A 22692-nucleotide genomic window follows, 5' to 3' on the forward strand; every position below is an offset into this window, starting at 1 on the left:
ACTTGCCCAGAAGGTTGACTATACTGGACGGTGGGCTGACCATGTGGTTGAGTAGCTTGTCCAGATATTGGACCATACTGGACATTGGATTGGTTTGGGTTAACATATGATTGACCAATTTGTCCAGTAGGATAACCTTGCTGGATACCAGGTTGGGCTTGTTGAACAAAAGATTGACTTGAGTTACCAGAAGGTTGAACATAAGAGGTGAAAAATGGACCACCAGAGACAAAAGGGTTTCCCTGGAAGGATTGCCCTTGTTGGTCTTGATGAGGTGGTCTTTGGGGTTGCGCAGACGATACTTGGCCACCATGAAAAGAGGTGGAACCCCAATCAATTGACAACGGAACTAAAACCTCAACAATCGGTTGAGACGGCAAAGACCTACCAAGATGTGGTAAATACTGATCGTATGGCCCCTCTGCTGGGACGTTTGATGTAGGATCAAAGACTCTGAATAAAGAAGCCGAAGGGCAACTGAAAATAGGAGTCGAAGAAGCTACACATACCGTTGGAGCGGTTGTGATTGAGGTAACAGACGTACTGCGACTTTGTGGAGTAAAAGGCTCTGTGGTTGGAAAAGCGAGTTGTGACCAAATAGAACCCGTGAAAGGAGTTCCAGAGGGCATAGCATCCCTTAATGCTTTATAGCCTGGAGGTAGGTTCCCAATAGTAGGAGTGCTACTGACAAGTGTAGGTTCCGTTGCGGTAGGAATTTCACCGCTCGTCGCAACGGATTCTTCAGTCGAAGTAGGGGATACGTCCTCCATGTCGGAGGAAAAAGGTGGGACTGAAACATGAGGAGAAGTGTATTCCCAAAAAGGGATACCGTCCTCAGAAGGTTCCCAAATAGGGTTCCAATGAAACTCGTAAGTCTCGTCGCCTGGAGCACGAGAATTAATCGGTTGTATACTCGGAACAACATGAAGACTTTCACTCACAACCGGTATCTCGGCAAAGGAAGAAGACGAAATTGGTAATTCCACCAGGATGAAGCTTCACAAAATCCTAGGGAATCTAACGAGACAAAACCCTACTCAAACTAACGCAAACAAAATCTAACCGGGTAAATGTGTATCGTGGCCGAATAAATTTTAAGACAAAGGAACTGAACTTGACCTTTTCATGTTTTAAGAGTCGAGAAAAGGACAAAAGATGACTCTAGTCTCCTTCGAATGTTTAATGAGCACGAAGTGACAAGAGGCTCACTGGCACCTTTTCTTTTAAGGAGTCTGAAAAGGATCAAAAGTGACTACTCTGGAGATTCTAGGCAAAGGGTTTACCAAACAATTCGTAAAACTGCTTATACACCTCGGCAATCAGATGAAAACCAAGGACTTCTCGTACGGCAGTCAATCTTCCCGAATACTGTGTTCAGTGCATTACGGCTTGTAAGGCGGCACACACGGCTTCCTGTGGATAAAGGATGATAACCTAGTGGAGTCTCCCCTATATACGCGACGGTACGTGGGAGCTCAAGTCCGTGCTAGACCACTATCGAGTCACAAGAGGAGGAATCACCCAACCGTAATGTGAAACAACAGTGACTAGGTTTAACGACGCCGGAACACGTCTCTAGCCTAGACCTCTAGAATGTATGCGTTAGGTTCCAATGCGTTGTTAGATTCATTCGGTTTATTTTACAGTTGATCTTCAGTTAGGTTTCAGTTTTTAGGTCCTACCGTATGCGATCTCTCAAAATTTCCTAAATGCAAACTATATGCAAAAATATATCATTCCGTTCAATGAATGCTAACTACAGAAGAGTTGAGATCTTTCAAACAAACACAATGATCATCAAACAATCAACAAAGATCCTAATGCAGCTAATAGCAATAAATGAAACTTTTCCTTTTTCTCTTTTTTATTTTTATTTTTTTTAAATTACTAATTGCCAATAACAATGAAGAATGCTAACTAATATAATGCAAAAAGATCATTTGTTTTTTTCTTTTAAAATGGCATAATGCACTTAAACAAATCTCGAGAGATATTAACAAGCGTAAACAGGCAAATTTCACTCAATGCAAATAGAACCAAGTCTGAAACACCAAGACAAACTGTCAAAACAAGGAGAATCACAAAGACCTCAAATGAAGCCAAGAAAAATCCAAATGAGCTAGAGGTGAATTGCTCGAAGCACAAAATAATAAGTTTTGACAACCACCAGACAAGTGCAGAAAACAACCAAAAAGTCGACTGGACAATCAAAGAACCAACAACTCCCACGGAAGGCTCGATATACAAAGCCACTAGATGCTCTAGGGCTGGGATATAAGATCGATGGAAATAGGCAAACACCCGAAGGATAAAGGTAGAAAACCAGTCAAACAGAGTTCTGACACACTCCAGTAGCTGAAAAGGATGTAAAAAGACAGAAATCTGAGTTTAAAAAGCTTCCAACAAACAAACTGGCAAAGTTCACAAGACTGGCACGACTGTCAGCCTGTAACTAGCACTATTAAGGAATTAGCGCAAGTTTCTTTTGTGCAACATGCGCCAACTGGCGCGACTGTCAGGCAGAAAAACGCGCTAATAAAGTTTGCTGGCCTAAAAAATAAATCAAGCAGTCCAGGGTCTGGTCAACAGCATTCAGACAGATCAAACATCAAGAAACATCTTAAAGACTAACCTAGAAAGCTTATTTACGCAAGCAAGCAAGAGAGAACCAAAATGCAAGACAAACTCCAAGCTGTTCGGTTCGTAAACCAAACCGGAGATTGACTGAAGTGGCATTGATCTACTTCGCTAATGCAAAGCAATAGCGTTTCGAAGGCTGCCTGGCCATACTTCAGGCTCCGTCCAAGGTTTATGAATCAAACAACAAATAGCTTCTCCCCAGTGGAGTCGCCAAATTGTTGGAGAGGTAAATCCCCTCTGCGGACAGAGGTGATCCCACTAGCCCAAAATGGGTCTAGCAACAATCAATTAACGCTACCATGCAAGTTCCTAGTTGCAAATTGAAAGTGGATTACGAGAACCAACCTGGAGTCCAATGCTAGTGTCGTAGAAGAGTTGATACTCCCGTTCCCTTGCTCCGGCAGGTCACGATCCTCACGAACTCCGCGAATAGATACCTGCACATGCAAAGAACGAAGCGAATACAAGCATAAAATCCACTAAATACAAGTATATATCAGTCAGAAAGGATATAGATCAAACATTATCATAACGAACAATAAGATCGGAACCATAATGACAGTCGTTTATTAATGAATAATCAACAGAGAAAGATACAACCAAAGTTCTGACGTTGAATCTCTCCTCTGGCTGGGCGAGCAGCTATATATGTCTTGCAATAGACCTTCCTCTCTCAGACTTCTGGTAGCATAACCTCCCTATGCTCCAAGACTCTTACTATCACTCAAGACAAGCATTATCACTACTAGCATTACTCAAAAACTAGCTTGTCAAATGCATGAGGACAGACTTTTATAGATGGAGTAGGGGAGGAAGATACAATGCATCAAGACACCCATTATGGATTGGCATTATCTCCAAAAAGCCGCTGTGGATAGATGTAAGGGATAGATGATGACTCTCGACATCTAGAAGATGAGTTTTATCCTCAAAAGACTTCATGACTTGAAGGGAAAAAACATCTGGGCGCGCGTTTATCAAAAATCTTTTCCAAACTTGGTTGGCGCGGGTGTTACTCTAAGACAGAGCGCCAATGGTCGCACCTTCTTTTGAGGATCTCGTTCACTGGCGCGGGTAGTACATTGTGGACCCGCGCTAATGGAAAAAGGGCACTTTTCAGGGATATTTTGCAGGATGTGTCTTCAGGGCATATGAAGTCCATACTTAGGGGAACATAATGCAAGTGTTTTTAAGTTATGTCACTGCTCACAGGTCCCGGAATGAGTCCTCCAAAGTACGGGAAAGGGGTAACAAGGACGGTGACCAATGGTGACAAATTACTGTGTAACACTCTTCTTATCTATATTCATCATGATATGACTTTCAAGACCCTCATTTCGAAATGGGTTTCAAGAACAACCTCTTTACGTGGTTTAGTGGTTGTCTTTAATCTCTCTAGTTTATGGATTTTGTTAACTTAGCTCTTTTACACTGTAAGATCTAGGTTGATGAAAAAAAACTATTTGTGTTGTGGATTCTTGCCTTCCATATTTGCATTTTCAAAGCATTATAACAATGGAATAAAGCCCCAAATATGATCCTCACTCACACTTGGTGGTTAACTACTAGACTTGGTTGTGCATATGTGGAAATGTAATTTCCGCTAACATACTCATTTCTACTTAAGTCATATTCACATTGTCACATGGGGTGTCTCATCTTACATCTAGGGATTTACTAGGGTGAACTTGGAATGGTTTAGTTTGAGTCTTTGTCTTTTGGAATTATCCATCCCTTTCTTCATAGATTTTCTAGTCTTCTTGTGTTATCTTTAAAATGGGTGTTGGTATTGACCCTATGGTGGTGAGTCTCTGATCCCTAGATTATTCCCTCTCTTTGGGTATACAAGATTAGTCTTAGCCTGTGGAGGTTTGTATCAAGTCTTATGCTTCATTGGATAGTTTGAACTCTTCCCTTAGTTGTCACTTGATTCAACTCTCTTTTTGGTGGGAAAACACGTGTCTAAGTAGAATTTCTTGTGGTGGAAGGGGTCATCGCAATAACAATGTTCCATCCACCTCTTGGGCCTATATAATAGCAAAACACTCAACAAATGTTTATTACAACAAGACCCCTCTAGTGATTGAAATAGAAAATGTGGAAGATGAGAGGGAAGTCAAAATTGAGTGAAATTTTATAGCAAATGAAGAGGTTTGGTAGCATATTGGTAATTGGATTCCAGAAACAAGCAATACGAGAATGAAGAATACCATATACATGCAAATGATGGATGTCTATTGGCAACTCAAAACCATAATGAGCAAAGTATTGGTGGGAAATACCACTATGCATGGATGATTTACATAAATACATTAGAAAATCATATAAAAATGACAACAATAAGAAATAAGCTATACTCATCTCAGATGATAAGCCAAGTCCATGGGTCATAATTTAGGTCAATAGAAGTTGTTCATATTACTGTGATTATGTTTGTTAGTAATATTTATGTGAAAAATGATGATAAAAATAACTCTCAAACCTTTATAATATACACTAATATTTTTGGTAACAAATATTTAATCAACTTTTTTTAATCAATTAATGTTATGCTATCAACTTAATTTCTCTTCTAATAAATCCATAATCATATACCTAAATAATTTTATGTTATATTGTTTTTTATGTAACATAATATATAAAAATTTGGCTAACTTACCAAACCTAAAAACAATCATCCATCATTACATGCTTCGTCCACACTCGTAATCATTAACCCTTATATTCAAATCTTTAATCCATGACTAATCATTACCTTGTATATTCACATCTTTGATCCATAACTTAATTTTAAATCGTGACCTTTTAACACTAAAATCTTAACGTAAACACTACAATCTTGACCCGATGCTGCTGTCAACTCTCCATCGCTAACACCACCTTAAAAACACACTGGCAGACAACTATGCATCTGTAGGTCAATGGTCCTAATTGGCTGGTCATTTGCAACACCAACACGCAACTTATACCGATCATGAACCAGATCTTCGATAATTATTACACCAGTAGGACGTAGGAAGGTTCCGAGACGGCGTGGTCAATGCAAACTTTCCTTCTAACATTATTTATTCAGTCACGCATGTTATGACGCGCACTAAAAGGAAAGCTCACGGATCCTGATCGGTACTAGCGTGTGGGTCTCACACTATTGAAATTTCGGTGCTTTTTGACGCGTTCAGCACCTGCCCTTCTAATCTTTTCAGCCCGATGCAGCTATCTTCATCACCGCCATTCCAATATTATTCTGTGCATTTTGATAGCTGTCATTCACGTTGACAATGCGCCTCTTCAAATCGATACACTACTGCGTTTGCCACTATAAAAACCTGCAGTCACTCCAACTCTCCCCACACCATCTACCCACATTCAATTCAATTCCATTCCATTGTCATTCCTTTTTAGTTATGAAGGCTCTCGTGTGCATTGTTGTGTGTGTGCTGTGTATAAGCTCTATTAATAACGCTGCCTATGGGCAGCTGACCTCAACATTTTACAGCAAAGTGTGCCCGACGGCGCTTTCGATAGTGAAATCCGCAGTGACTAAAGCCGTCAACAATGAGAAACGGATGGGGGCGTCCTTGCTCCGCCTTCACTTCCACGATTGCTTCGTTAATGTAAGAAATCAAACCCAGAATTTCATTTAACTTATCATAAACTGGCTCGAATATATCCACATTTGACGCTTAAATCAACTCATCTCCGTCCTTTTTGTTTAATCCGTGATGTTGAATTTTGGTTTCTGCTTATTGCAGGGCTGCGATGGGTCGATATTGTTGGATGATAACTCAACGTTCACCGGAGAAAAGACTGCAGGCCCAAACGCTAATTCTGTGAGAGGATTCGACGTAATAGACACCATCAAGACTCAAGTTGAGGCAGCCTGCAGTGGTGTCGTGTCATGTGCCGATATTCTCGCCATTGCAGCTCGCGATTCAGTCGTTCAAGTATTAATTCTCCCCTTCTCTTCTCCATTTATTTAGATATTCGTCTTTGGAGGAATTGGAATTAAATAACATCGTTCACTATGTGTGGTTGCAATTTGGTAGCTGGGAGGCCCAACATGGACGGTACTTCTGGGAAGGCGAGACTCTACGACTGCGAGTTTAAGCTCCGCAAACAACAACATTCCGTCTCCCGCTTCGAATCTCAGCGCGTTAATCTCCTCTTTTACAGCCCATGGTCTTTCTACAAAGGATCTCGTTGCACTCTCGGGTATGCCATTACTCACGCCACAAATTCCGTGCCATCAAATGATTGATCGTGTGGTGTCATATTCCACTATTTTCAAATTTAATAATAATTATGTTCTGGTAATATTATTTATGTTACAGGCGCTCATACAATTGGCCAAGCGCGGTGCACCACATTCAGAGCTCGCGTCTACAACGAAACCAACATTGACACTTCTTTCGCCACGTCGGTGAAGGCGAACTGCCCAAGCGCTGGTGGCGACAACACCCTCTCGCCGTTAGATCTGTCCACGCCTACAACATTTGACAGCAAGTATTATAGTGATTTGAGAAGCCAAAAGGGACTTCTGCACTCCGATCAGCAACTGTTTAGCGGAGGCTCTACAAATTCTCAAGTCACCACCTACAGCTCCAATCAAAACACCTTCTTTACGGACTTTACAGCCGCCATGGTGAAAATGGGGAATATTTCTCCTCTCACTGGTACGAGCGGACAAATCCGCAAGAACTGCAGGAAGGCCAATTAAGGTTTAGGAACACTTTTTTTAGTTGTAACAAATTCATTGGTAATCGGTTACCGACAAAAACCAATAAACTAAATTGTGATGAGATTGTGCTTAAACAAAATGTAATCTGCGATGTTGAAATGAGATGCGTAAATTCAGATTTGGTTTCGAAATTAATGGAAATATCGTATAAAATATGTAGCATCGTAAATGAGATTACGTGCATGCCTGCTCAATGCTAAATTTTATCCCCAAATCTACTGTTTTCATAGCATATATAAAATTTAATTTACTTTATTGTCTTTCGATTCCAAATGGTTTGATTGGCCATATAGTAGCTAACTCTACTGACTGCACATGAAATTTTTTGGTTTGGTTAATAACATTGTAGGATTAATTGACCATATATTTTGAAAATTCATAAACAGCTTAGATGTTCAAATAAAAATACCTAACAGCATATGTTTAGGCACCTAAAGGTTTGATTTTATCATCCCATACATTTTATTTCATTTATTTGGGTAATGTCGACATGTGTCGATGCCAAAACAACGTTACGCTTCGCCGTAATAAACAATTTTCAAATTCAGCAAAAACTTTGCACTGCGCGGATGGTAATTGTCTCTGTAACACAATAAGTAAACTCTTTCTACATCTACTTTTCACATGGCAGATTATAATTCTGTCGGCAACACAATAATTAAGCACTTCGACAGCTACTTTATAATGACCACTAAACGGGAGTTGATTGGTTCCACAGTTAATGTTATTAATTTGGAAGCATTTTCAAAAGGGCTTACATGGAGTCATGTCAGGAATCAAATCAGTTGTGTAAGGGATATAAAATTGGATAAAAGGGCAACGAAATTTGCGCCAATGATCAACGCGTTTTCGGCACTTTTTTCTTCGAATTTGGTGATGGATTGCTCTGTTATGAACAGCGGACCGTGTTGATATCAAGTGGCGACAGCCACTATACGGTAGTGTAACGTATGGACTTTTTCGTTATTTTTTCTTTTCGTTTTTCAAGTTAAATTTTATTCAAAGTTCGGTTAGATTTAATGGAATCAAAATTTAATAGTTCTATAAAGAGTCGGACCATGACATAATTAAAAATGGGTGACATAATTATGTCGATCGGTGTCTGTCACGTCCCCATGGGAATATACCATAAAAAGAAAATTTACTTATAATGCTAACCCTTTATATACATGCATATCAACCTTAATAATACCAAGTAATTATTTAATTCTTCGTGCAGATTACCGACATGTAACTGGGTTATATACGTGTGTTAATTCTTTGACAACTCATAACTCCCTTGATATTTATATACACGGCATTATGTTATCGTTGTATGGCTTGTCTGTCATGTTCAATGGTACCATACATCCACCCAAGCGCTAGGTGTGAGGGAACATTAATGGCTCATCTACCCTGGCCAGGTGGCTGGCATCGTACTCGACCCATGTGAAACTTTGGAGGGAACGCTGTTGATGCGCGCCAACTCCCATCCGAACGAACGGTGAGGATCTTCCGAGCTGATCTAAGGGCTCACAATGAATTCAGGGTTTAGTGGGTTTATTAAAATCTCGGGCCGCAAGACTCGGGTTCATTTGCACCTGTTCAGTTGGTGGTGCTCACTTCTGCTCCACGGATCCTTTCTGCTCTTAGTGTCGGCTCATTTCAGTCAACCCAGGTAATATCCGCCGAGTCTCAGCTATTACACATGGCTCATTATCTTTGATAGTATCGTTGTCACAGGTTATTGTTCTGGTTATATTAATCTAACCTCAAGTTTTTGGATTGTGCAGGCACCGGCTCCTTGGTCTCCATTCCGCGACAGGTATTCCAGGAATCCGGAACATACCAGGTATTTCCCTTACGTAGGTTTGTAGATTCACAGTGTATTTGAAATCTTAAGGATTTATATGCGGATTCGATCCTTCGACCTGGGGTTTCCTCCTGACAACTTTCACCTGTTGTCTCAGGTTTACCCTCTTTGGTCAAACCGGGTTAGGATAAGCGGTAGGCCTCCTCGTGCCGGAGCCGTGCCTAATCTGGTTATGCAATATTGATATATATGTATTTTGTTTCTCATTCAGTTTGTAAATCTTACTTTGGAAACTCACGGCAACCCTTGCCGGAACTTGGTTTAAGTCAAGACTGTTATTTAACTCTTCTGTTGTTATATACCCGCAATGAGTTTTGTCGGATGTAATGCATATTTGCCGAGACCAGGATTTACCCTCGGTTCTCTGGTTATCTTACGAATTGTCTAGTGCCATACCCTGCGGGGTTCTCTGTTTCATGACATTGGATATACATATATAGGAATGAGTTGCTTCTTTGAACGCACAAAGCGTATTTGCATTTATCTTGGTTATATCGAGCATTCGTTTGTCTGTGTTTTATGTGATTCCACTCTTCAGATTTGTTATGGGGTTTTTATTTATTAAGCTACGGCCGTTTGTCTTTTAATAAACTGGCTTAACCCCTCGAGGGTTTGATAATACTCACAAGGGTTTGTGGCATTGAAACCCTCTGTTCACACAACCTCTCGTACCTGAGACGGAGGTTAAGTGACCGCTGTCACAGTGTTCTGGGCTTATAGAGCGCCTCTCAGGTTATTAATATGTTTCATTACAGACATAAATGTTTATATTCATCTATCCGAGGTTGCATATATTGTAGAATGAGACCCTAAGTACTGGGTTTCGATGAGTTACCTCTGAGAACGGATTTCCGTATAGCATGAGGCACACAATGTCTTCTGTGGTTTCGTGATTACACAGTTATTTAACATATATGCTGTTTTCCGTTCCTACAGTTATAGTGCGCATGGTTGTTTTTCCCCATCGAACCATTCATGCATTATCGCTGTGTTTTACTGTTATGCTGTTAAGAACTTTATAAGGTTTCTCATACGACTACAGATAGTCATGAAGCGATTCATGCAGCCAGTTATATCTTGGGTTTTCTCACAGCTAATGTGTTTCGATTCTTATGGTTTATGCATTAACTGCTACAGCGTTCTCTTATCGGCTCTATCTGTAGATTGTATGTAATCTTACAGCTTCCAGATATCAACTCGGTCTGTAGCTTATGTACTGTTTACAGCTTTCATTCAGCTAACATACATTTGTATCATAGTTATCATGCATTGATATAACATTTAGTTCACCATCGATGAGTTTAAACAGACAGCAATATAGACTCATAGAGCTGTATGCAATACTTCCATTAACTAAGTAGTTAACTATCACTCAGAAAACTGAAGCTTCACTGTACTTTCTTTTATATACCAGTATACAGAATATAGAAAGCTAATCTGGTAACAACCCATACCTGTTCTGTCAGACACATGAATTTCAATGCTCCAGAATTTCACCTGCAACTTGTAGGTTTGCTCTTATCCACCCAACCATGAGATCCAGTGATACCTTGGATTCTCCCCCCGAGCTGTCTTGCAGGCCTGCAGCCCTCAACAAGACACTTGCACAGTTGTGCTAGGGTTATCTGGTCCTGACCAGACTTAACCCTCTATTTATTTTCTTTCCTTTTTCCGTTCTTGGAAAAGATTTCCCTCTCTTCCTCTGTCTGTCTCTATTATATATTCAGACGTCTCCCAACCAAGATACAGATCGAACACGTGACCTTTAATCATATTCTGTCTCACGCTCTTCCATCCCCTCGTTCCATTTTACAGGAATCAAGAATCGGTTCAATAACTGATCCAAGAATCAGTTCAACAACTGATTCGTAAGTTTTTTTTTTTTTTTAATTTAGAATTACTTTTTACTCAGGGTAGTTGCAAATAGGGATATGACAGTGTTTTTTATTGGATGTGGGAACATGAAAGCTTATGGTTAAAAAATTAAAACGTGGCTTGGATTAACAAAAAGTGTATTGGATTATGTATTTAGATTCTTTAATGCTGCATGTTTGTGCTCTCTTGTTCACATTCCTCAAATTGCATATTGTTGAAATGTGATTTCAACTGCCGCTACAATTGAACAGTGGCGCGCATTTAATTCCACAAAACTGTGGTATATTTCCTGCACCACCTTTCACACAGCAGTGGTATTTTTGGAGGGAGCAACGATCACAATTATAAGTTGACGTGTGTCGGTAGTACCTTACAAAACCACCCATTCCCTGGCAGGTAAAGTTCGTGCGATTGGGACCTCCGGGGGATTGTAGTCAACCGTCTGATTAAATTAATGGGCCTACACCATATGAACCTTGCATGAAGTAAATTTTTGGTTGACCTCCAGTTTGTCAGTGAAAAAATTAAAGAATTAATATGTCGTAAATTTTAGGTATAAGTCTTTAATTTTATTATTTTTAAATTTACTGGAGTAAGTATTTGTTTTACGGCACAAGTAAAAAGTTTATGTTATGTTCTTTTTGTTTTTTTAGTGTTGACTATTATTGTGAAACGCACAAAGTGAAGAAAAATGAACAAGGCAGTGTAAAATCAAAATTTTTGCATGGGCAATTTCTGTTGGTTGAAAATGCAATGAAATGCATATCTGCAGCAACGAATGTAATTTTTTTTATTGGTGAAATGCAATCTCCAACAGTGAGAAGGAATGTAAGGTGTGAAGGAGAATAATTGTTTTGTGGAAGTTTTTTGTGAATCCATCTGTTAGAGGAAAAAATTTGTAACTGTGGTGGTTTGATTAATGAATACAGAGTGTTTATTTTGGTGTGTGAAACTCTGTTCTTCATCTCTAGCAAACAATTTTTTTTGTTTCCCTGTGCTAAAACAAAGTATTATTTTCTGGGAAAACCAAAGCATTTTCTCTATTCATATTTTGTTTGAAATTACTAGAAACTTCCAACATGGTATCAGAGCTTGTTCAAGCTCTTTGAAGGTGTCAAAGAAGCTGAAGGAAGGTTCCTTTTGTTGCAGCAGTTTCTCCAGCAAAGTGAAGACTCAGTAAAAAAAATTCAAAGTATTTTTCAAGTTCTTTGAAGCATAGTTAAGAGTGCAAGAATGGCTAGAACGAGCACTAGCATGGGTATTTTTAATACTCAGCTCCCACAATTTAATGGAAATACTATGACTATTGGGCAATAACCATGAGAGCTTTGCTTGCCTCACAAGATTTATGGAAATTTGTTGATGATGGTTTTGAAGAGCCAACATATGAAAATGAGTTTAATAGGTTAACTCAGACAGAGAAAGATCTGTTGAAGAACTATAAGAAGAAGGACTCAAAAGCCCTCTGCTTTTTGTATGAAGCAGTGCATGAGAGTGTGTTTCCAAGGATAGCAGTAGCAAAGACATCCAAAGAAGCATGGCAAACTCTCAAGACAGTCTATCAAGGCATGGAGAAAGTGAAGACAGCAAAACTACAGTTGTTGAGGAGAGATTTTGAAAACTTATGCATGAAATAGTCAGATAATATTGACTCATTTTTCACACATGTGATTGGTCTGGTTACACAGATAAGGTCTCATGGAGAGGTTTTTGAAGAAAGGAGGATTGTGGAGAAACTATTGAGGGTCCTACCCTCAAAGTTCGATGTGATTTTCACCACCATAGAAGAGACAAAGGATCTCACAAACTTTTGAGTTGATGAACTACATGCATCACTGATAACACATGGGCAGAGATTGAATAGAAATGAAAACTCATCTCTAGAGCATGCCTTCAAGACCCAGATGTCTTTTGGAATAGGAAGAGGTCAAGGCAGAGGAAACGAGAGAGGAAGAGGCAGAAGCCAAAACAGAGGTGGAAGAAACAGTCCAGCAAATGCTCAAAGAAGAGGTAGCAATCCAAATTAGAACCAAGGCTAAGGCAGTAGCTAACAAAGTGGACAACATCATGCTCAAGGACAAAGGTATGAAAAATCCAATGTCCAATGTTACTACTATAAAAATATGGGCATTATGCAAATGAATATAGGAAGAAACAACATGATATGAATAAAGAACTAGTGCAAATTTCACTAGAGAAAATATCAACCAAAATAATTTGTTTTTAGCTTGTAATATTGCTGAAGAAAAGATTGAAGATGTATGGTTTCTAGACTTCGGTTGCAGCAACCATATGACAGGGAGCATAGCCCTGTTTTCCATGTTAGATCAGAATGTGAAGTCATAAGTCACATTAGGGACTGATAATAAAGTTTCTGTTATGGGAAAAGGAGAAGTAAAAATTTTAACAAAGAAAGGTGAAAAGAAAACCATATTAGATGTTTATTATGTTCCTGGAATGAAATGTAACTTCTTAAGTATTGGAAAACTTGTTCAAAAGGGTTACAATGTTTTCTTTGTGAATGATGTATGCACCATCATGGATAGAGCACCCAGCAAACAATGTATTGCTGAAATGAAAATGACAAGGAACAGGATGTTCCCTCTCAGAATGAAGGCAGATTTAAAAAATAAAGAAGTAATTGCAGCAGTGACTCAAGAGGCTTTCCAAAGCGAACCGAAGGATGAAAATTGGTTGTGGCACTTGAGATTTGGACATCTCAACTTTGGAGGTCTTAATTTGTTGAGTAGAAAAGGAATGGTAAGAGGATTACCATTGATAGAGAACCCAAACAACTTTTGTGAAGGTTGTATCTTGGGGAAACAACACCTAGAAAGTTTTCCATCAGAGAAAAGCATAAGGGCAAAAGCACCCTTATAAATTGTCCACTCAGATTTATGTGGACCAATGAAAACTCCATCACTAGCAGGCAGCCAATATATTTTAACATTCATTGATGATTTTACTAAAAAAGCTTGGGTTTACTTCCTAAAGAACAAAAGTGAAGTGTTTGAAAAATTTCGCAATTTCAAAGCACTTGTAGAAAACCAAAGCGGGATGCATATCAAAGTTCTAAGAACTGATAGAGAAGGTGAGTATATCTCTAAAGAATTTCTATGTTTTTGTAGAGAAAATGGAATTCATAAGCAATTTACAGCTAGGTACACCTCGCAGCAAAATGGAGTTGCTGAAAGAAAGAATAGGACAATCATGGATATGGCGAGGAGTATATTAAAGACAAATCATTTGCCAAATGATTATTGGGCTGAAGCTGTACATTGTGCAGCGTAGATTTTGAATAGTTTCCCTACAAAAGCAGTGATGAACAAGGTGTCGGAAGAAGCATGGAGTGGGAGAAAGCAAGGAATCACCCACATGAATGTTTTTGGATGTGTGGCTTATGCACACATTCCAGATCAGCTAAGGAAAAAGTTGGACAACAAAGGGGATAAATGTATTTTCATTGGATACAGTGAGGAATCCAAAGCTTATAGATTGTATAATCCATCCACCAAGAAGTTTTTTGTGAATAGAGATGTTCAGTTCATTGAGGAGGAAGCTTGGGATGGAAGCATAGAGAAAATAGTAAATGTTAAAAGTTTTTTGTCACATGATGAAGATGATGAGGAGATGGTTGAAATACATCCCCAAACAACAGCACCAACATAAGGATAGCAAGTGACACCCTTGAGGAGAAATGAAAGTGCTTCTCCAAGCACACCACAAGGAGGAAATTCAAGTGCTTCTTCAAGCACTTGTACACCAAATGAAAGAGATAAGAAGTTCAGAAATTTAAATGATATTTATGAGCAAGACACAGCAAATGAAAGTATGAATTCTTTGTTTGCATTATATTGTCATGTTGATGACCCTATTCATTTCGAAAAAGCAATTAAGGATATGAAATGGATAGAAGCTATGGATGAGGAGAATAATGCTATAGAAAGAAACAAGACATGGGATTTAGTTGAACTACCAAAAGGAAAGGAAGTCATTGGAGTTAAATGGGTCTACAAGAACAAGAGTAATGCTGAAGGCAAAATAGAAAGACACAAGGCAAGACTTGTTGTCAAAGGATATAAGCAGCAGTATGGGAGAGACTATGAGGAAACTTTTGTACCAGTTGAAAGAATGGAAACAGTGAGAGCAGTGTTGTCCATAGCAGCACAAAACAAGTGGAAAGTTTACCAAATGGATGTGAAGTCAGCATTCCTAAATGGAGTGCTAAAGGAGGAGGTTTACACTGAACAACCTCCAAGCTATGAAAAGAAAGGGCAAGAACACAAAGTGTGCATATTGAAGAAAGCTCTTTATGGGCTGAAGCAAGCGCCAAGAGCATGGTACAGTAGGATAGATTCCTATCTACTGAAAATGGTTTTGAAAAGTGTGAGAGATAACCCACCGTTTACATCAAAGAAAATGATGATAAATTACTAATTGTATTACTAAAGACCTTTTATCACATCTCCCCTAAAACATAGTATTATTTGATAAAAGATGTTGACTGAAAATGTTGTAAAAACAAAGATAAACTAGTTGCCATTTTTATATTTAAACATGCAGGGAACCACATTTATATACAAATTGTTATGAAAAAGAACATATGCTAAGCAAACATGTGATCAATTACTTTTCACTAAAAAAAGTTCATTTTTCCATACATCTGATCTTTTAGCTTTCAAACGATCTCCCTCTCCAAAGCTTCAACAAAGCTATATGTCCATGAGCCTTAGAAAAATAAATTAAATTGTTAAATATAATTGTAAAAAAACATTAATATTTTGTTAAATATCCTCTTGAATCATAAAAATTGATCAGGTATGGAAAAATAAAATAAAATAAAATTGTTAAATATAATTGTAAAAAAACATTAATATTTTGTTAAATATCCTCTTGAATCATAGAAATTGCTCAGATATGGAAAACTGAAATGAAATTAAATTGTTAAATATAATTATAAAAAAACATTAATATTTTGTTAAATATCCTCTAGAATCATAAAAATTGATCGGAAATGGAAAAATGAAATTAATACAAAAGAGATTAGCTTCTTATTTTCTTAAAGATAATAATATATGTCACATTACCGTTACTTGCAAAATTTTCATGTGGTAATGTCAAAAGAATTGATAGATGAAATGGCTTGTAAATGGATAATTGAGACTCTTCATTAACAGTAGGTTTACTTACAACTATTTGGAGAAGCATTCGGAAAGAAAATATAATCCTGCAGGAATTTGCATTGAGTAGAAATCAGATCAGACTTAGATTTAGTAATTCCCCATGTCGTTGCATTGAAAGAGCATGCGGAAAGAAAATATAACACTGCAGAAATTTGCATTACGTAGAAATCAGACTTAGATTTAGTAATTCCTAAAGTCGTTGCATTGAAGGGTCCTAAATTTAGTTCAAGTTCAAAACTAGAGAAGACCGTAACTATCGCATTAATCATATACAGGAATAATTTTGGATTGGGAAAATTTCATATATGTATTAATTTTTATTTATTTGTTTAATCAATACAAGATTAAACAAACATAATCCCTCTGAAAATAAGTGAGTTCAAAACTAGTGAGTTGTAACCAATACCAGATCCCAAACATAATCCCTCTGAAAATAAGTGAGTTCAAAACTAGTGAGGTGCAGAGTGAAAAAATGACATAGCGACTAATAATAAGTTTTCAGCTACTCATTTCACCAGCAAACTAAATTATAATAGAGTTTCTTATTATATAAAAATCACCTAAAGCAAACGCAAGCAAAAATAAATAAAATTTCTTGTCAAACGCCACTGCCTAAAACAAACCCAAATAAAATTTATTGGATTCTTACAAGGCCCACTTTGCATTCATCTAATTCGGACAGAGATCTAGTCACTAAAGTTATTTGGTTTCCTCTAATTCTTACACAGATCACACAACTTGAATTGCACTACACATAGGTCTCATCAAATTCCGATACAGATCATAGAAATTGAAACATTTTAGTTACTCTTTAGCAGGGTGCAAATTTAACATCAGATCTGTCACAAGTTGGAAAGGGCCTCAGGAGCATTCCATACTGTATATTTTTTGTGAGACACATAATCTTTATGATTCAATTTCTGCTAAAATGCAAATCTAGCACTGAACGAGGAAGACGGGTTACATACACAACACAACTCTAGGCCTGGTATCCTATTGTAAGCTCTCTTATCATGTCATCCACAGCACACACAGATGACCCTTTCTTCCCTCCGTCTTTATCTTCACTCACTGCCTTCAAAGCCGCATCGCTCATCTCCCTGGCTCTCTGTCTCACTCGATTGCCATTTTCTTCCTTCATCAACATTCCTACTCTTCTTTCCACCGTCTCGCGTTTCAGCTCTCCCTCTTTGCCCCTCCACATCTCGATGCACACCCCAACTTCCTCCTCCAGCAGCTTCGAATTCGCGAACTGGTCGGCTGCCATGGGCCATCCGATGATGGGCACTCCTCGGCTTAGGCTCTCCAGCACCGAATTCCATCCACAGTGACTAAGGAACCCTCCGGTTGAAGGATGGGACAGGATTAGCAGCTGAGGCGCCCATTTTCTGATAAGCAATCCTGCTTTCTTTTCCTTCACTCGCTCTTCAAATCCCTCCGGAAGAAACTCTGTCGAGAACTCTGAATTGAGCGGGGCCTCCAGCGGAGGCCTGACGACCCAAATAAAAGGCTGTTGGCTCGATTCTAGCCCCAGAGCTAGCGCCCTCATGTTTGACAACGATATGCAATTCTGAGTTCCGAACGAAACGTATAGCACTGTGGACGGCGCCTGTGAATCAAGCCACTGCAAGCATTCCCTTGCATACTTTACCTCTGCCTGCTTGCCCCGCTGTAGAAAATTCGAATCAACCATTGTATTTGAAGGAGACAAAGAGAGCAACGAAGAGAGGTAGGATCGGCCCGACTGCCCAAACCGGCCTGCCGGTGGATTTTCTCATGTGTTGGAGACTGCTATTCTGAAGGAATTCGAAATGTGGTTGCTGAAATATGGATGAGCGCTGAATTTTGGGCGGTTGAATTCAAATTTGAATGGTCTCGTTATTTGAATAACATTAATGCCGTGATTACTTGCATTGATTACGCTGAACCGTGGAGCCTCCCGGAGTTGGAGTGACGGAGCTGCCAGAAAATGCATGTACATAGGTCATGGTATCATGCATGGATATGGGTCCAAAACATGCATCCAAAACTCTCGTTACGGTGCTGCTGCTGTCAGAGGGTGTACCTCCATAGCATTAACTTTGCTATGGAGGTGGAAATAGGAACTGCCCAGATGCATAGTTGTCTGCCAGTGTGTTTTTAAGGTGGTGTTAGCGATGGAGAGTTGACAGCAGCATCGGGTCAAGATTGTAGTGTTTACGTTAAGATTTTAGTGTTAAAAGGTCACGATTTAAAATTAAGTTATGGATCAAAGATGTGAATATACAAGGTAATGATTAGTCATGGATTAAAGATTTGAATATAAGGGTTAATGATTACGAGTGTGGACGAAGCATGTAATGATGGATGATTGTTTTTAGGTTTGGTAAGTTAGTCAAATTTTTATATATTATGTTACATAAAAAACAATATAACATAAAATTATTTAGGTATATGATTATGGATTTATTGGAAGAGAAATTAAGTTGATAGCATAACATTAATTGATTAAAAAAAGTTGATTAAATATTTATTACCAAAAATATTAGTGTATATTATAAATGTTTGAGAGTTATTTTTATCATCATTTTTCACAGAAATATTACTAACAAACATAATCACAGTAATATGAACAACTTTTATTGACCTAAATTATGACCTATGGACTTGGCTTATCATCTGAGATGAGTATAGCTTATTTCTTATTGTTGTCATTTTTATATGATTTTCTAATGTATTTATGTAAATCATCCATGCATAGTGGTATTTCCCACCAATACTTTGCTCATTATGGTTTTGAGTTGCCAATAGACATCCATCATTTGCATGTATATGGTATTCTTCATTCTCGTATTGCTTGTTTCTGGAATCCAATTACCAATATGCTACCAAACCTCTTCATTTGCTATAAAATTTCACTCAATTTTGACTTCCCTCTCATCTTCCACATTTTCTATTTCAATCACTAGAGGGGTCTTGTTGTAATAAACATTTGTTGAGTGTTTTGCTATTATATAGGCCCAATAGGTGGATGGAACATTGTTATTGCGATGACCCCTTCCACCACAAGAAATTCTACTTAGACACGTGTTTTCCCACCAAAAAGAGAGTTGAATCAAGTGACAACTAAGGGAAGAGTTCAAACTATCCAATGAAGCATAAGACTTGATACAAACCTCCACAGGCTAAGACTAATCTTGTATACCCAAAGAGAGGGAATAATCTAGGGATCAGAGACTCACCACCATAGGGTCGATACCAACACCCATTTTAAAGATAACACAAGAAGACTAGAAAATCTATGAAGAAAGGGATGGATAATTCCAAAAGACAAAGACTCAAACTAAACCATTCCAAGTTCACCCTAGTAAATCCCTAGATGTAAGATGAGACACCCCATGTGACAATGTGAATATGACTTAAGTAGAAATGAGTATGTCAGCGGAAATTACATTTCCACATATGCACAACCAAGTCTAGTAGTTAACCACCAAGTGTGAGTGAGGATCATATTTGGGGCTTTATTCCATTGTTATAATGCTTTGAAAATGCAAATATGGAAGGCAAGAATCCACAGCACAAATAGTTTTTTTTCATCAACCTAGATCTTACAGTGTAAAAGAGCTAAGTTAACAAAATCCATAAACTAGAGAGATTAAAGACAACCACTAAACCACGTAAAGAGGTTGTTCTTGAAACCCATTTCGAAATGAGGGTCTTGAAAGTCATATCATGATGAATATAGATAAGAAGAGTGTTACACAGTAATTTGTCACCATTGGTCACCGTCCCTGTTACCCCTTTCCCGTACTTTGGAGGACTCATTCCGGGACCTGTGAGCAGTGACATAACTTAAAAACACTTGCATTATGTTCCCCTAAGTATGGACTTCATATGCCCTGAAGACACATCCTGCAAAATATCCCTGAAAAGTGCCCTTTTTCCATTAGCGCGGGTCCACAATGTACTACCCGCGCCAGTGAACGAGATCCTCAAAAGAAGGTGCGACCATTGGCGCTCTGTCTTAGAGTAACACCCGCGCCAACCAAGTTTGGAAAAGATTTTTGACAAACGCGCGCCCAGATGTTTTTTCCCTTCAAGTCATGAAGTCTTTTGAGGATAAAACTCATCTTCTAGATGTTGAGAGTCATCATCTATCCCTTACATCTATCCACAGCAGCTTTTTGGAGATAATGCCAATCCATAATGGGTGTCTTGATGCATTGTATCTTCCTCCCCTTCTCCATCTATAAAAGTCTGTCCTCATGCATTTGACAAGCTAGTTTTTGAGTAGTGCTAGTAGTGATAACGCTTGTCTTGAGTGATAGTAAGAGTCTTGGAGCATAGGGAGGTTATGCTGCCAGAAGTCTGAGAGAGGAAGGTCTATTGCAAGACATATATAGCTGCTCGCCCAGCCAGAGGAGAGATTCAACGTCAGAACTTTGGTTGTATCTTTCTCTGTTGATTATTCATTAATAAACGACTGTCATTATGGTTCCGATCTTATTGTTCGTTATGATAATGTTTGATCTATATCCTTTCTGACTGATATATAGTTGTATTTAGTGGATTTTATGCTTGTATTCGCTTCGTTCTTTGCATGTGCAGGTATCCATTCGCGGAGATCGTGAGGATCGTGACCTGCCGGAGCAAGGGAACGGGAGTATCAACTCTTCTACGACACTAGCATTGGACTCCAGGTTGGTTCTCATAATCCACTTTCAATTTGCAACTAGGAACTTGCATGGTAGCGTTAATTGATTGTTGCTAGACCCATTTTGGGCTAGTGGGATCACCTCTGTCCGCAGAGGGGATTTACCTCTCCAACAATTTGGCGACTCCACTGGGGAGAAGCTATTTGTTGTTTGATTCATAAACCTTGGACGGAGCCTGAAGTATGGCCAGGCAGCCTTCGAAACGCTATTGCTTTGCATTAGCGAAGTAGATCAATGCCACTTCAGTCAATCTCCGGTTTGGTTTACGAACCGAACAGCTTGGAGTTTGTCTTGCATTTTGGTTCTCTCTTGCTTGCTTGCGTAAATAAGCTTTCTAGGTTAGTCTTTAAGTTGTTTCTTGCTGTTTGATCTGTCTGAATGCTGTCGACCAGACCTTGGACTGCTTGATTTATTTTTTAGGCCAGCAAACTTTATTAGCGCGTTTTTCTGCCTGACAGTCGCGCCAGTTGGCGCATGTTGCACAAAAGAAACTTGCGCTAATTCCTTAATAGTGCTAGTTACAGGCTGACAGTCGCGCCAGTCTTGTGAACTTTGCCAGTTTGTTTGTTGGAAGCTTTTTAAACTCAGATTTCTGTCTTTTTACATCCTTTTCAGCTACTGGAGTGTGTCAGAACTCTGTTTGACTGGTTTTTTACCTTTATCCTTCGGGTGTTTGCCTATTTCCATCGATCTTATATCCCAGCCCTAGAGCATCTAGTGGCTTTGTATATCGAGCCTTCCGTGGGAGTTGTTGGTTCTTTGATTGTCCAGTCGACTTTTTGGTTGTTTTCTGCACTTGTCTGGTGGTTGTCAAAACTTATTATTTTGTGCTTCGAGCAATTCACCTCTAGCTCATTTGGATTTTTCTTGGCTTCATTTGAGGTCTTTGTGATTCTCCTTGTTTTGACAGTTTGTCTTGGTGTTTCAGACTTGGTTCTATTTGCATTGAGTGAAATTTGCCTGTTTACGCTTGTTAATATCTCTCGAGATTTGTTTAAGTGCATTATGCCATTTTAAAAGAAAAAAACAAATGATCTTTTTGCATTATATTAGTTAGCATTCTTCATTGTTATTGGCAATTAGTAATTTTAAAAAAATAAAAATAAAAAAGAGAAAAAGGAAAAGTTTCATTTATTGCTATTAGCTGCATTAGGATCTTTGTTGATTGTTTGATGATCATTGTGTTTGTTTGAAAGATCTCAACTCTTCTGTAGTTAGCATTCATTGAACGAAATGATATATTTTGGCATATAGTTTGCATTTAGGAAATTTTGAGAGATCGCATACGGTAGGACCTAAAAACTGAAACCTAACTGAAGATCAACTGTAAAATAAACCGAATGAATCTAACAACGCATTGGAACCTAACGCATACATTCTAGAGGTCTAGGCTAGAGACGTGTTCCGGCGTCGTTAAACCTAGTCACTGTTGTTTCACATTACGGTTGCGTGATTCCTCCTCTTGTGACTCGATAGTGGTCTAGCACGAACTTGAGCTCCCACGTACCGTCGCGTATATAGGGGAGACTCCACTAGGTTATCATCCTTTATCCACAGGAAGCCGTGTGTGCCGCCTTACAAGCCGTAATGCACTGAACACAGTATTCGGGAAGATTGACTGCCGTACGAGAAGTCCTTGGTTTTCATCTGATTGCCGAGGTGTATAAGCAGTTTTACGAATTGTTTGGTAAACCCTTTGCCTAGAATCTC

General features: G+C 38.7%; 1 protein-coding gene, 1 long non-coding RNA gene and 1 pseudogene across 2 annotated transcripts; 2 read left to right on the plus strand and 1 right to left on the minus strand.

The window, feature by feature from the left end:
• Nucleotides 1-5964: 5964 nt before the first annotated feature.
• LOC149138427 (cationic peroxidase 1-like) lies at nt 5965-7513 on the plus strand. Its single transcript, XM_089447067.1, has 4 exons — nt 5965-6254; nt 6393-6584; nt 6687-6852; nt 6972-7513. The coding sequence occupies exons 1-4, from the start codon at nt 6045-6047 to the stop codon at nt 7355-7357; spliced, it is 954 nt and encodes a 317-aa protein (XP_089303193.1). The 5' UTR covers nt 5965-6044; the 3' UTR covers nt 7358-7513.
• Nucleotides 7514-9013: 1500 nt separating this feature from the next.
• Nucleotides 9014-9722, plus strand: LOC149138428 (uncharacterized). Its single transcript, XR_016264038.1, has 3 exons — nt 9014-9035; nt 9151-9209; nt 9328-9722. It is a non-coding gene; the product is annotated as an uncharacterized LOC149138428 (long non-coding RNA).
• Nucleotides 9723-17267: 7545 nt separating this feature from the next.
• LOC149138429 (UDP-glycosyltransferase 92A1 pseudogene) lies at nt 17268-17981 on the minus strand (annotated as a pseudogene).
• Nucleotides 17982-22692: the final 4711 nt, after the last annotated feature.

The sequence above is a fragment of the Pinus tabuliformis genome, chromosome X (assembly GCF_031772625.1).
Source record: "Pinus tabuliformis cultivar Carrire ecotype Pingquan chromosome X, CPIR1, whole genome shotgun sequence".
NCBI classification, from domain to species: domain Eukaryota; kingdom Viridiplantae; phylum Streptophyta; class Pinopsida; order Pinales; family Pinaceae; genus Pinus; species Pinus tabuliformis.

Excerpts from the sequence above, each read along its gene's own strand:
- LOC149138427 (XM_089447067.1), top strand. The coding sequence starts at position 6,045 with ATGAAGGCTCTCGTGTGCATTGTTGTGTGTGTGCTGTGTATAAGCTCT. Across the intron at positions 6,585-6,686 it reads CTCGCGATTCAGTCGTTCAA|CTGGGAGGCCCAACATGGAC; the intron begins GTATTAATTCTC and ends GCAATTTGGTAG. Across the intron at positions 6,853-6,971 it reads GGATCTCGTTGCACTCTCGG|GCGCTCATACAATTGGCCAA; the intron begins GTATGCCATTAC and ends TTTATGTTACAG.